At 60.6% G+C, this 12,599-nt stretch overlaps 3 protein-coding genes across 4 annotated transcripts; 2 read left to right on the forward strand and 1 right to left on the reverse strand.

Moving 5' to 3' along the window:
* Positions 1 to 1,090: 1,090 nt before the first annotated feature.
* On the forward strand, positions 1,091 to 2,298 carry LOC118156589 (avidin-like). Its single transcript, XM_035310753.1, has 4 exons — positions 1,091 to 1,231; positions 1,304 to 1,517; positions 1,692 to 1,812; positions 2,061 to 2,298. Exons 1-4 carry the CDS (start codon positions 1,160 to 1,162, stop codon positions 2,158 to 2,160), a joined length of 507 nt encoding a protein of 168 aa, XP_035166644.1. The 5' UTR covers positions 1,091 to 1,159; the 3' UTR covers positions 2,161 to 2,298.
* A 3,192-nt stretch (positions 2,299 to 5,490) lies between these two features.
* LOC118156289 (avidin-like) lies at positions 5,491 to 6,712 on the forward strand. Of its 2 annotated transcripts, none has more exons than XM_035310228.1 (4): positions 5,491 to 5,648; positions 5,754 to 5,964; positions 6,362 to 6,482; positions 6,572 to 6,712. In XM_035310228.1, the coding sequence occupies exons 1-4, from the start codon at positions 5,577 to 5,579 to the stop codon at positions 6,615 to 6,617; spliced, it is 450 nt and encodes a 149-aa protein (XP_035166119.1). In that variant the 5' UTR covers positions 5,491 to 5,576; the 3' UTR covers positions 6,618 to 6,712. The 2 variants fall into 2 exon arrangements, with proteins under 2 accessions (XP_035166119.1, XP_035166120.1); XM_035310229.1 differs by having other exon boundaries at positions 5,500 to 5,644; positions 5,750 to 5,964.
* A 1,541-nt stretch (positions 6,713 to 8,253) lies between these two features.
* Positions 8,254 to 12,506, reverse strand: CREB3 (cAMP responsive element binding protein 3). The gene is made up of 9 exons (XM_035309796.1): positions 12,396 to 12,506; positions 12,019 to 12,292; positions 11,658 to 11,770; positions 11,332 to 11,424; positions 10,758 to 10,864; positions 10,380 to 10,448; positions 10,140 to 10,224; positions 9,927 to 10,008; positions 8,254 to 9,519 (listed from the first exon to the last, which is right to left on the reverse strand). The coding sequence occupies exons 1-9, from the start codon at positions 12,504 to 12,506 to the stop codon at positions 9,146 to 9,148; spliced, it is 1,308 nt and encodes a 435-aa protein (XP_035165687.1). The 3' UTR covers positions 8,254 to 9,145.
* Positions 12,507 to 12,599: the final 93 nt, after the last annotated feature.

Here is a 12,599-nt window from a genome sequence, read left to right on the forward strand (position 1 = left end):
GGGGCTCCGTGGGTGGCTGCATCACCCCAGGGCCGGCCCTTTCATGTGGCTCCCTATCAGCTGCACACCAAAACCAAGCTTTCCAGAAGGGCCAGCCTTGTTCCCGGGGCGGGGGCTTCTGTCCTCAATGCCATCAGGTTGTCACCAACCACAGCGTGCCCGTGGGCTGTGCCCCGTGGGTGAGGCAGCAAGGGCATGCTCCCTCACCTTCTGGCCACATCCTCCACGCTGGAGCAGCACACGGGAGTCATATTGGACCGGCACCACCCGCACTGCACACTGCACACATCCTTCCTGACCAAAATATGCACATGAAATCCAAAATGAGCACGTCCCTCCTGATTGCCCAGCCTGTTTCCTAGCCCTGTAGGCACACCTAATGCCCAACATCTGAGCACCCAGGTTCTCTGCACTCAAAGTCTCAGTGCTAAGTATCTCAACACCCAACATCTCAACATCCAATATCCCAGTACCCAATATTTCAATGCCCAACAGCCCAGCACACATCTCAGTGCCCAGAATCTCAGCACCCAACATCTCAGTACCCAATGGCCTTGTGCTCCATGTCTCCACCCAGTGTTCGTTCTCCCAAGTGGATGAAGCCAGGGTGCTCCCCTCTCACCAGGCAATTGAAGGCTGCTTGGTCCTGCTCCTCGGCTGCTCCCCTTGGCTCAGCCCTTTCTGCAGCCTTGCCAAGCACAGACTGTCATCCTGGGAGGACAGAGGAGTCCCTGAGCCAGGTCCCCAGCCCTGCAGAACACCACTCATCCTTGGTGGGGGCCATACCCCCGGACTGTGACCAGCATCGCTTCCCGCTGGGGTGCACAGACCTGCTGGTGTCTTCCAGAAGACCCCTTCTGCACATACCGGAAGGATTAATTTCAGGTTGTGGCCACAGCCCCATCTCCAAGCAAAGAAAGCCACACACTCCAGCAGAGGCGGCTAAGGACCGGCAGCAGGAGCTGACACCACACAGCTGGCGGTGGCACGGGACGGCGGTGGGCGGCGCGAGCCCCCGGCACGGGGTGTGCAGCCCCCCCCCCCGCAGCCCTGCCTGGGTCACCCCGACCTCTCCTGGCCTGCCCTGGCCCTGGCTCCAGTTACAGCCCTATAAAGGGGCCAGGGCGAGCCGTGCCAGGTGCTGGGCAGCCCCGCGGCCATGGGGAGCGGTGCCTTCGCCCTGGCCCTGTTCCTGGCCCTGGTGGTGTGCATCAGCCCCACGGAGAGGAAGGTAGGGGGCTAGGGGACAGGGCAGGGGTCTGCGCCTGGGGACGGTGCATGGCCTGTGTCGCTGTCCCCGCAGTGCCAGCTCAGCGGGCTGTGGAGGAACGAGCAGGACTCGCTGATGGAGATTTCGGCACTGACTGACGACGGGGGCTTCCAGGGCGAGTTCCTCACCCGGGTGACCCTCTCTGGTGGCTGTCCCCGCGTCTCCCTGCTGAAGGGAGCCCAGCAGCAGCCCAGCGAGGTGGCATCACCCACCTTCGCCTTCACCGTGCGGTGGGACATGTTCTCCAGTAAGTCCTGGGGCACCAGGGCCAGCACCATGAGTTGCTCCAGCAGCTGGCTGGACTTGTCATCCTCCAGGAAGTCTGCCTGGGGAAAAGGGGGTGGGGTGGGGTGGGGACACCCCAGCAAAAGGGGGCAGTGATCGGGTGCCATCCCCCTCCCACCTCAATGCTTCCCCCCAGATGCTACCACCACCTTCGCCGGGCAGTGCTTTGTGGAGGCGAGCGGGAGGGAGGTGCTGAGCACCACGTGGCTGCTGCGCGAAGCCGTCGGGTCCCTGGAGGAGGACTGGAAAGCCACCAGGTAGCGGGGGGACGTGGCGGGCAGTGGCACTGGGGATTGGTCTTCCCCAGCACCCCTCAGAGCGTCCCTTCGTGGAGTGAGCAGGGTCTGGGGGCTGCCCCAGGAGCCCCTCAGCACTGGGTTTGCACCCGTGAGGGGGAGAGCTGATGGGGCAAGCTGGAGAACGTTTGGGGACACCCCCATCACCCGCGGCACTGAGGGGGCTGCGTATGCGGGTCGTCCCACAGGACCTCTCTGCTTCCCTGCAGGGTGGGCAGAAACATCTTCACGCGCAAACGTGCCCCAGGAGGGAAGATCCTGCACAGCTTGTCCTCATCCTGCGAGGATGTGGCTTCACCCACCCCTTGAAGGTGTGCTACGGCTGCAGCTGTCCCCCCAGCAAAGCAGGGGCTCTCGGGGTGACCCCCTCTGCCCCGTGGCCATGGCAAAGCTTGCACCCCACAGGTTCTGCATGCCACAACATAACCCAGCCTCTAACATTAAAAATATATATATATGAATCCATACCAGCCGAGGTTGTACTTTTTTTCTTTAACCATCCTGGTACCCAGCCAGGCAGCGGGACCTGCAAAGCACGGAGCGTTTCCGTGCTTTAACAGGCAACAGCTTCCACCACCCTCAGCAGATGAACTCCCACGCCTCTCCCCGCGGCCGTGCAGGTTCCCCGGTCACCCCGGCCTCGCCTCGCTCGCCCCAGCCGCCCAGCACAGCTCCGGTTACAGCCGGGGCGCTGCACAGCCCGTATTTTGGGTCCCGTCCCCTGCTCCTTGCGCAACCCCATCAAAGCCGGACCACGCGCATCGCGTCTCCCAAGCAATCTGATTTATTCTCGCAGGCTCCCTCTGCGTTGACAGCTGCCTCTTTTGGAAGGGCTGCCAGGTTTCCGCGAGTTGTTCCTTTTCCACCGACATCCAGCAGCTGGTGCTAGAGGATAAAAAATACGGTCGGTGCTGGCGCGGGGGTTTCCCCTAGAAAGGGCTGCAATACCTCTGCTGCCAGCTGGGGCTCTCCTCTGCCTAGGAAAAGCTGGCTCTACCGGTGTGCAGAGCAAAACGGAGAGGGGATCCGCTCTGCAGCACCAGCGTGGGGCTGACTGAGGGCTGGGCAGAGCATTTACCCCTTGCAAGGCAAGGGGTAAATCCCAGCTTTCTGGTCCGTCAGCAGTACGATTCCCAGCACGTACCCAAATGGGCGTCCCGGTACCCACAGCCCCCCGTGTCCAGCTGCAGGATTTGCCCCTGTGCCACCCCGCAGGCTTTGCCACGAGCTCCCCGTCGGCAGGATGGCACCGCCAGCACCCCCAGCCCAGCCCAGAGCCCCGCGGGCACGGCAGCTGAAGCTCGGCGGAGCGGCACGGCCCTGGCCTGGCACCGTGCCGCGAGCTGGGGGAGCAGGTTTCAGCTGATAAATCACTTTAAGTGCCCAGCAAACTATTGTCCGGCTGTCTGCTCCCCGTCTTGTGCTTCCTGGGGACACGCCTTGGGTACAGGCTGCCTCCTGTGAGATCCTGCCCGCAGGCTGGTGATGGGAGCAAGAAGTCCTCGCACTCCCTGCCCACAGGAATGCACCGAAACTGGCACGGGTACCAAAATGCCACCAGGCTGCATGGGAGACGGGCACAGCTGGCCCTGTGACCAATGTGTCACCAGCTCCTGGTCCCTTTTCCTCGTTCAGGCACACATCCTGCCCGCTGGCTGCACCCACCTGGTTTTGGGGAGGTGCACTCCCCTGCCGCCCCCTGGAAGCCAACCCCCCTTTGCTTTGCACCAGGGCTTTGGCTGTCAGCTGGGCTGCGAGGCTGGCGCCGTGGGGACATCCCCCCAGGGCTGAGCACGAGGAGCTCAGCAGGGTGCATGGTCCCCGAGGAACAAACCACTCACCCCCGTTGGCCATCCCCATGCACGGTGACATCCTGGGCCGGCAGGCAAAGAGCAAAAACAGCTGCCAAAGCTGTCAGGTTTTCTTCAAGGCTTGGTTGAATTGCTGAGACCTGCTGGAACTGCTGATTAACCCTATGGGATGGGCTGCCTACAGGCTTTCTTTCAAAGACCGGGGAGTTCGGTGTTACCGTACAAATGGATAATTCTACTATTTTCTTTTTAGCACATCAGTTACAATTGCATCTTAGGGGGCCAGCTTTCAGACAGGTCCGCATGGACAATTCTCTAGGCTGGGCTGGCGATCTTTGGTTCCAGAGAGGAGTCATTTTCTCCATTTGTGGAGAAATCCTTCCCAAGGCTGACTCAGTCGCAGGGCTCGCCACGTGCTGCCCAGTTTGGGTTTGGGGGATGTCGGAGGATGCTCAGCGCACAGACCCTGGGCACCAGCTCTCACACACCAGCAGGCTAAGGTTTATTAAATATCGGAAAAGTAATGGTAAATAACCCTGATGCTGGAGCTTCTGTTCTGCTGAACAAAACCTATCCAGGTGTAAAAGAGCTGTGCCTGGGCAGCCAAAGTAAACCCATCAGCCTAATGGGAAACCCTACCTTGAGGTGCAGCCGATTCCTAGATAAAAGCAAAGTCAACACAGCAGCAGGATTTTTTTCCCAGGAAGGCACGGCTGCTGTCACAGCAGGGGCATGTGTGCGTGCAGCAGAGACCAAGGGCTGGAAAATCCATCAGGAAACGAGCCACGGGAGCCTAAATCCCCAAGGTGGTCCTGCCGGGAAGCGCGATGCTGGGGGCGCAGCGAGGGGTCTGCAGGGCTCCTGCAGAGAGGTGGCACCGAGGCGCCCAGCAGCACGGGCACTGATCAGTTCTGCTGCCAGAGAGAAGCCAGGGCTGAGAAGTGAGGCTAAAAGGAAAGGAGAACGGAGATGTATTTCTGAGCTGCTCCCTTACAAGAAATGGATTTTTTTTCTCTGTGCCTGTGGGTGATGACTGGGGAAGTAATGTATTTTTTTTAAGAGGTCACCTTGGATGTTTTTAAGGAACATATGAGAAAATCTGGCATGAACTGAGTCACGTCAGCCACGCTGGCCAGCAACAAAAGCGGAAGTATGTAAATACGTGATTAAAGCAACTTGAAAACGCCAGTGTAAAAATAATATTTGTCAGCATTAAAACACAACATCCAAGATATTCGAGGAATGCTTGCTTCTCAGAATCAGGCTTTTTCCTCCAACCTGCCAACACAGCAGCAAACCTGTATGCTGGCACACCCAGGATGTGATGGTTTCATGCTCCATGCTGGTTTTTCAGTGCTGGGGGTGGGGGTTCTTTATTAAGAAATAAAGACTTTATTAAAAAGGGGTTTGGGAGAGTGTGAGCCCCTGGGGCTGCACCCGGTGCTTGTCCACAGGTGGGAGCGAGCTGCACACCTGGAAACCTTGCAGCAGCTCTGGTCCCAAATTTGTTTTGCATGACGGAGCTGGGTGAGGAGGAGTAGGCTGGGGCCGTGATGCTGCTGTCCCTGGGGGGGCTGGTGTTGATGCTGCTGGGCACCTTATGTGCTGCCCAGGCACAGCCTCGAGGTGGCCAAGGGGCAGCAAAAGGGAGGGAGCATCCTCCCTGAAAGGGGTTTTCCCCGGCTGAGCCTCTGTGCTGCCAGCCTCCCCGCGGGGCTCTGTAAACAGCAGCAAGGAGGGACAGTTTCAACACCACATTTTGGGAATCCATGCCTGCAGCTGGGAACTGCTGAGGTGGAACCGCCCCGATTGCACAACCAAACCCTGGGCAGAGCTGGCACCCACAGCCCCACGGCAATAAAAAGCCGAGGGAGCCCTGCAAGGAGCACAGCCGCCGGTCCACCTGCTGCAGAGATGGTGCCGACAACCTCCCTCCTGCTGCTGCTCAGCCTGGCTCTGCTGGCCCCCAGCCTCTCTGCCGAGAAGGTAAGGGGATGGGGATGAGGATGGGGATGGGGACGGGCAGCGGGGCTGTGCCCCTGGGGCCCCCCTGCCTGCCTTCTGCCTGGTGCTGAGCCCCCTCTGCCCCAGTGCGTGCTGACCGGGCGCTGGACCAACGACCTGGGCTCCAACATGACCATCGGGGCTGTGAACAGCAAGGGAGAGTTCACCGGCACCTACCTCACAGCTGTGACGGCCACGACAAACGAGATCAAGTTGTCACCGCTGAAGGGAAACCAGCACAGCACCAACCATAAGAGCCAGCCCACCTTCGGCTTCACCGTCAACTGGAGCTTTTCAGGTTACCCTCCTTGCCAAGCCTCCCTGCGGTGTCCCCAGTGCTTCCCATCCCTCCTTGTGCCTCCCCTAACCCCATCACCGATCCTCTCCTGCCCTTCCCTGCAGCATCCCTGATGATCTCTGCCCTAGGTGTCCCCAATGTTTCCCCCGTCCCCTGCTGTGTCCCCAGTGGTTCCCCCTCCCTGTCCTCAGAGCCACCTCCTGGTCCCAGGACACAAAGAATGGGTTAGGGCTGAAGCCCACTGGTCTCTGCCCGTCTCCATGCAGCCCCTGTCCCTCCCTGCCTGCCTTCCCCAACACCACTGTCCCCAGAGGGCAGGGACAGCCCAAGCGAGCTGTCCCCAGGGCCAAGGAGCCCCTGCCCCAGCCACTCTCCCCTCACCTGCCCTTCCCCACAGACTCCACCACTGTCTTCACGGGCCAGTGCTTCGTGGACAAGGACGGCAAGGAGGTCCTGAAGACCATGTGGCTCCTGCGGTCACACGTCGACAGCATCGATGATGACTGGAAAGCCACCAGGTGAGCCCGGGGCAGAGGCACGGGGTCTGTGGGCAGTGGCGTGGTGGCCCCGTGCTTCCTGCCTGACGTCTCCTGCTCTGTCTCCACAGGGTCGGCATCAACATCTTCACACGCCTGCACAAGCGCTGGCAGTGAGGGTCACCCCGTAGGGACTCAAGCCGGTGTCCGTGCTGGGCTGCAGACCCAGCTCCTGCCCCTTCCTCTGCTCCCAATAAAGTTTTGCTGCAAAATGTCCTCTGCCTCTTGTCTTCTCACATCCCGTCCTCCTGTGACATCCCAGTGCCTCTCCCATCGCCTGTCCCCAGTCTGTGGCCCCCATCCCATGATCATCCCCAGCTCCCCACCACAGCCAGGGCAGCGGGACCCTGCTCAGCCCCGCAGGAGCTGGGGACAGAGTGGTGGCAGTGCCAGCAGCACTCCCCGCACCTCAGCATGCAAGAAGAGCCATCAGGGACAGTCCTTAGTGAGGACGAGGAGCGTGGGGGGGGGTCACAGAAATAGCAGGCTCCTCCTGTTCCTCCACCTGACCGGGAACAACACGCGTCTGAAGGGCTCATTCCTGGCATTTTTCTCATCGCTGCCCCTTGTCCCATGGCGTGGCGCCCACGCCACGCTTCCTTCCCCTTGCTGCCTCACAGCTGCTCGCTGCGGGGCAGGCAGGTGAGCACAGAAAGCGGTGAAAAAAACAGAATTAGTGAGGTGGCACAGGCTGAGGGCACAGGGCACCGACTCCAAAATGTCTCCGGGGTAGTACCTGGACCTGATGCGGGCTCTGGGCCACCCCAGCTCTCCCCTCCTGATGCTTGGCCGGGTGGCAGGTGCCGGGTGCAGTGCCAGAGCCTGTCCCCCCCCAGCACTGCTGCCAACACCGCCACGTTTTGTTTTGTGTGACTCACACGGATATTGATTAGCCCCGGGGCAGCGTCTGGGACTCCAGCTGGCATCAGTGGCATTACACACCCTGTCCTTGAACTGCAGAAAATGAAACAAAAGCAATTCTGGGCTTCCAGACCAACCTGCCACCGCAGGAGGTGGAAGGAGCAGTGGCTGCCTTCCCGGGGTCACCTCGTTCTAGAAGCAGAAGTGTGCTGCCACCTGTCCTGAGGCACAGCCCGCGGGTGAGCCGCACTCTTCCACTTCTTCTTCTCACAAGCAGAGGCAAAGCAAACAATTTTACTTCTTATCCACCCCCACAACACCTCTTCCAGTGCTTTTCTGCCGTAAGCATGCCTGCGTCCCTGGGTTCCTGCACCCCACGCCCCGTGTTGGGCTCTGCAGCCTGAGCTCAGGAGCCACTGACGCCTTGGTGACCCTGACAGAGCTCAGCACACAGCCATGGTCTAGCAACGGAGCTCAGCACACAGCCCTGGTTTAGCAACCATCGTCCCCCAGATGAGGGGACGGGGCTGTTGCACCACTCCAGCTTTCCTCCACTTCCTGCGATTGTGCAGCTTCTCCTTACGAAAGCAGAGGTGGGGGCAGACAGCAGCTCCTTGCACTTCCTCCGGGGGAAGCTGCTCGGTTCTGCTGCGCTCACAGCATCGCTGCACGTGGCACAGCACGGCAGGCCTGCTGCCGCCCCTCCTCGCGCACGGCTGTCACCCATGGGTGCCGGCAGCACCCGTTTGTCCCGAACTGTTTGGGTGGTGTCACGCATCCCTGGCCTCTGCTGGGCTGGGAGAGGGGCTCCTGCACTCGGGGTGCTTCTGCGACGCTCCAGCCTCACCTGGTCAGCCCAGCCCCAGACTGAAAAGAGCACGGAGGGCAGAGCTGCACAGAGAGCGGGTTTTATTTACACTTCATTAATACTTATTTACACTTCATTAACGAGGAAACGTCCTCACGGGCTTAGATCCGAAGCAGGGGAAGGAGGCGCTCAGCAGGTACCGGGCTGCACTGCACGGCAGGGAGGGCACCAAGCCCCGGCTGCCTGCAAAGCTGGGGTGCTCAGCACCGCTCCGGACCCAGCCAGCAGACAGGAAACCCCTCAGAGGAGCAAGATGCTGCGCAGCTCTCAGCTCTGCTCCCCCACGGTAGCCTCATCCCTTCTGCCCGAGGGGCAAAAGCTCAGCTCAGCGGTGTGGGTAGAGGAAAGGCTCGGCCCCTGCGAGGGGAACTGGCTCACGCAGCTTGGGAAAGACTCCCTGCCACCTTCTCCAGCCCGGCCAGCAGCGAGCTCAGCGTGGCTCAGCAGCCAGCAGGAACACGGGAGGCGCCGGGGCTGTTGCAAGGGCAGGATCACTCCCTGCAGGGCACCGAAGGTCAGCATCCTGCTTGCCATCTCATGCCCAAACACCTGACAGCACTGCGGGATCACTGGGGAGGGACAAGAAGAAGTGCTCGTGGCCACCAGACGTGGCACAAATTGCAGGACTGAGCCTTCACCTTCACCCTCTGCACCCCAGTGGAACAAAGCTCCCAGAGCTTCCCAGAGCTTCCCACCCCATCTCGGGCAGGCTCCCGTTACAGACACACAAAGCAGGGCGTAGGAATAGATCATCTGCACAGCGATTCCCCTCTGGGAAACGCTCTGAGCTGCCAGCGATCAGGAGATGATTAAAAAGCGTTTGCTCTGATGGGTTCTTGGCTAACACGGCTCTGCTTGTCCCTCCCCGACGGGGCGCCCGGCCTCACCCCGGCAGGCAGCAAGCAGGAGGTGAGGGTCACATCTCGTCGGCGTGGTGCTGCTGGATGACGACGCTGGCGGTGCGCTCCACCCACTCCTGGCTCTTGGCTTTCCATGGTGCCAGCACCTCTGAGTGCAAGGGGTCGCCCCGGGAGCGCTGCTCCTGTGGCTGGGGAGGGCCCAGCTCGGAGCCTGCTGCGGCAGGAGGGTCAGAGGATGAGTTGCTGTTGAAGGCGGATCTCAGATCGGGCTTGGGTGGACTCTGCCCCTCTCCCCGTGACTGATTAAGGCTGCCCAGCAGCGAGGTGTCCTCAGGCTCGGGGCTGAGCCTCTCCAGCGCAGCTTCCTCCTGCCTGCCTCGTGCTGCCTGCCAAGCCTGGTTCGGGAACTCGCGAATCTGCCGCGACAGCACTGCAAGAAGAGGAAGAGCTGCTTCGTCATCCCCACCTCGAGAGCACGATGCGTTAACCTCTCGCAGTCCTACTGAGCACAGGCCACTGCCGAGCCCACGCAAGGAGAACAAACTGTTCAAGCAGGGCCGCCTCCTCCCAGGGAGGCGGGGAAAACGGGTGCTGCACAGCCGCCAGGCACGAGCACAGCCCGTGCTCCCCGCGGCGGCGGATTTGGGCAGTTCTGGTGTCACCCCCTAACCCTGGGCAAAGGGAAGGGGCTGGAGCTGGGCTGGGAAAGGGAAGGCAAACCAACGCTCACCCCAGGGGCTCTTGGGTTGGAGGTGCCCAAAGATTTGGGCTCTGTGGGAAGTGCTCTGCCCTGCAGGGGCTTTCCCTGGAACCATGCTTGGCCCCCTGGGCACTCACCTCTGAGCTCTGGCTGCGGCCCTCTGGTTCCGAATGAGTAGAGGCTGGGTGAGAGGATGAGGCAGAAGGACAGAACCAGGACCTGGGAACAGAGATCAGCAGAGCTCTCAGCAAAAGCACATGGACAAACTTTACTGTTTGCAATAAACGCCTGCCTCCCAGATTTACAGGGGCAGCCGAGACCCCTTCCCAAAGGTGGCTGAAGCCACTCACCATGACGCAGGTGCTCGCTGTGGTGGTTTTGGTGGTGGACTGCCTCACCAAGGCCTGCAGTTTGCGCAGCTGCTCCAGCAGAGACCTGCAGGAGAGCAGGCACAACACGTTAGCACAGCAGTCGGGCCACGAGCTGTGCGTCCCTCTTCCCCTTTTGCAGCCAGTGACAGGCTGCAGTCCCAAGCAGGAGAATAACCACCCCCGCCACATCTCCAGACACGTCCGACCAAGAGAACTCACATGTTCTGCTTCTGCAGGAGCTGCACCTTCTTCTGCAGCTCGTGGTTCTGAGCCGTGCAGGCTGCCACCCTGCCCGGGACAGACGAACAGCACGGGGGGAAAACAGAGAGGTTTTAACTTGTTAGTCAGCAGCAGGGACTTCACCAGGGTTTTTCCTCAGGGAACAGCCACCACCTCTGGGTGGCTGGGGCAGACGCAAGCACTGCTGGGTCTGGCCAGCACCTGGCTCCAACTGAGCAAGCTCCGTGCCTCCCCCAAGCCTAACAGGGCAGGCAGGCCATGCCCCGAGCTTCTGAGCCCCCTGCAGGGTCTGCTCGCCTTCTGCTCGTGGAGGCGAGATCCCAGCAGCAGCACAGCACAGCTGCTGTGTGCCCGTACCTGTTCTCCAGGCCATCCACATAGATCTTCTTCCTGCGACGGCTGTCCTGGGCTGACTGCTTGTTCCGGATCTTCCGGCGCACTTTCTTCAGGAGCCGCTCCTCAGCCTGCAAGAGCCATTTCTGATCAGCAGCCACCCCAAGGTGATGGCGGCCCAGCCCTCACAAACGCTGCGCAGCACTCAGCCTAGAAAGCAGAAACCTGGGTACTTTTGTCCCCTGTTCCTCCCACGCCACTGAATGCACAAGCTGCAAGGCAAACTCTGGCCTGCTGATAAGACCGGCAGCTTCCTAGCGTAGCAGAGCCATAAAATCAACCGAAGGAAGATGAAAAGCACGCAGCGCACGAGCCACCAGGCAGGCAGGGAGAAGGCTGAAAGCACTTGTGGTGTTACTGCCTCCTGCAGTCAGTCACAAGGGAGGAGACCGAGAGCAGCCAGGGCCCTGAAGGGAGGAGCAGGACCCTCAGCCCTGCCGCACGTGGCCCCACCAAGGCACCGCCCTGCACGTTCAGCAATGATGTGTTTGAGGAATCAAAGTCAGTTTGGGACTGACAGGCTGCAGCGAGGACTCACTTTGGTCAGTGGCAGGCAGGTCGGTAATGAAACACCTTCCTTCTCCAGGAGCTGCTTCTCCTCCTCGGTCAGCACCAGCTCTGGGAAGCCAGGCTAGAAAACAGCAAAAATTATATGTAAAGAAAATCCAAAGTAAGGGGAGGGAGTCCACCCCAGGGCAGAGAAGGCATACAAAACCAGGATAAGCTTTCCCAAAGCATCATCAAGCTTTCCCCGAGGATACTCCTCACAGTAATTTCTCCCTTTCCCAGAGAAAAGGGAAGATGTGATGAGAAGAAAAGGACAGGCCCACTAGCACATGCTGCCTTAGGCACAGCAGTCAGTACCTGCACAGCGGCTTCGGGCACGAGCTGGGGTCCAGCATCCACATCAACAGCAACTGGGAAACTGGAGCTCGGTTCCAGTGCCTCAGCCATGCTTTCCAAGTCCGTCCATGTCTCTGGGGAAGGAAGAGAGTCAAGCTGCGGGCCTCAGAGAAGCAGCACAAAAACCTCACCAGCCACATCCGAGTAGCGTGAAATTGTGATTTCATGCCAGCAGAAAGGCACGACAGTAGTCTCTCCATCGCTACTTTGTGCCCCCACAGCAGACCTCTGTGTCGGGGAGCTTTTCCGCACCATTTTCTTTTTTTTTTTCAGGCACAGCACCACCCGTAGCCGGGCCTGAAGGACCCCCCACATCGCTTACCAAGGTCGATGGAAACATCCCCTTCTGCCGTGTCCGCCCTCACGCTTTCCAGCGCCGGCCAGCCTTGGTGGAGGGAATAGTTGTGATCAACCTGCACCACGTCCGAGCTCTGAGGGCTGCCGGCCACGTCACTGCCGGGGCTGCGGGACAGATTCTGGTCCTCAGAAATGCCGCTGTCGCTGTCAGCCGGCGAGCAGCCCTGCAGCAACCCTGCCTCATCCTCCAAGGGGCTCAGCAGGCGGCTGATGAACTCGTCCATCTCCTCGCTCAGCAGCTGCGGAGAAAAATAAATAAATAAATAAAAAATCCCTTAATGAGCACGGAGCCAAGCCTGACCCAACCCGGGAGGAACCACCCCCCCCCACGGTACGGCTCACCTCGGCGCCGGGCAGGCCCCAGTCCTCCAGCAGGAGGCCGTCCCCGGGCTCCTCGCCGCCGAGGAGGAGCCCGAGCAGGTCCTGCTCCGCCGGGGGCTGCGGGCACGCCATGGGCGAGGCGGGCGGCAGCGGGGGCAGGCCTCAGCCAGCGGGCGGCGGGCACGGGGCGGGCAGGGGGGGCTGTGGGACGGCTTAGGGGGGCAC

Source organism: Oxyura jamaicensis, chromosome Z, assembly GCF_011077185.1.
Source record: "Oxyura jamaicensis isolate SHBP4307 breed ruddy duck chromosome Z, BPBGC_Ojam_1.0, whole genome shotgun sequence".
Lineage (NCBI taxonomy): Eukaryota > Metazoa > Chordata > Aves > Anseriformes > Anatidae > Oxyura > Oxyura jamaicensis.

What these genes read in the sequence shown, in the direction of transcription:
- LOC118156589 (XM_035310753.1), top strand. Translation starts at nt 1,160, where the DNA reads ATGGGGAGCGGTGCCTTCGCCCTGGCCCTGTTCCTGGCCCTGGTGGTG. An exon ending in TCAGCCCCACGGAGAGGAAG is followed by an intron (nt 1,232 to 1,303) that starts GTAGGGGGCTAG and finishes CTGTCCCCGCAG; the next exon opens with TGCCAGCTCAGCGGGCTGTG. An exon ending in GAGGACTGGAAAGCCACCAG is followed by an intron (nt 1,813 to 2,060) that starts GTAGCGGGGGGA and finishes GCTTCCCTGCAG; the next exon opens with GGTGGGCAGAAACATCTTCA.
- LOC118156289 (XM_035310228.1), top strand. Translation starts at nt 5,577, where the DNA reads ATGGTGCCGACAACCTCCCTCCTGCTGCTGCTCAGCCTGGCTCTGCTG. An exon ending in CCAGCCTCTCTGCCGAGAAG is followed by an intron (nt 5,649 to 5,753) that starts GTAAGGGGATGG and finishes CCTCTGCCCCAG; the next exon opens with TGCGTGCTGACCGGGCGCTG. An exon ending in GATGACTGGAAAGCCACCAG is followed by an intron (nt 6,483 to 6,571) that starts GTGAGCCCGGGG and finishes CTGTCTCCACAG; the next exon opens with GGTCGGCATCAACATCTTCA.
- CREB3 (XM_035309796.1), bottom strand. Translation starts at nt 12,506, where the DNA reads ATGGCGTGCCCGCAGCCCCCGGCGGAGCAGGACCTGCTCGGGCTCCTC. An exon ending in CCTGCCTGCCACTGACCAAA is followed by an intron (nt 10,865 to 11,331) that starts GTGAGTCCTCGC and finishes TGGCTCTTGCAG; the next exon opens with GCTGAGGAGCGGCTCCTGAA. An exon ending in GTGGATGGCCTGGAGAACAG is followed by an intron (nt 10,449 to 10,757) that starts GTACGGGCACAC and finishes TGTCCCGGGCAG; the next exon opens with GGTGGCAGCCTGCACGGCTC.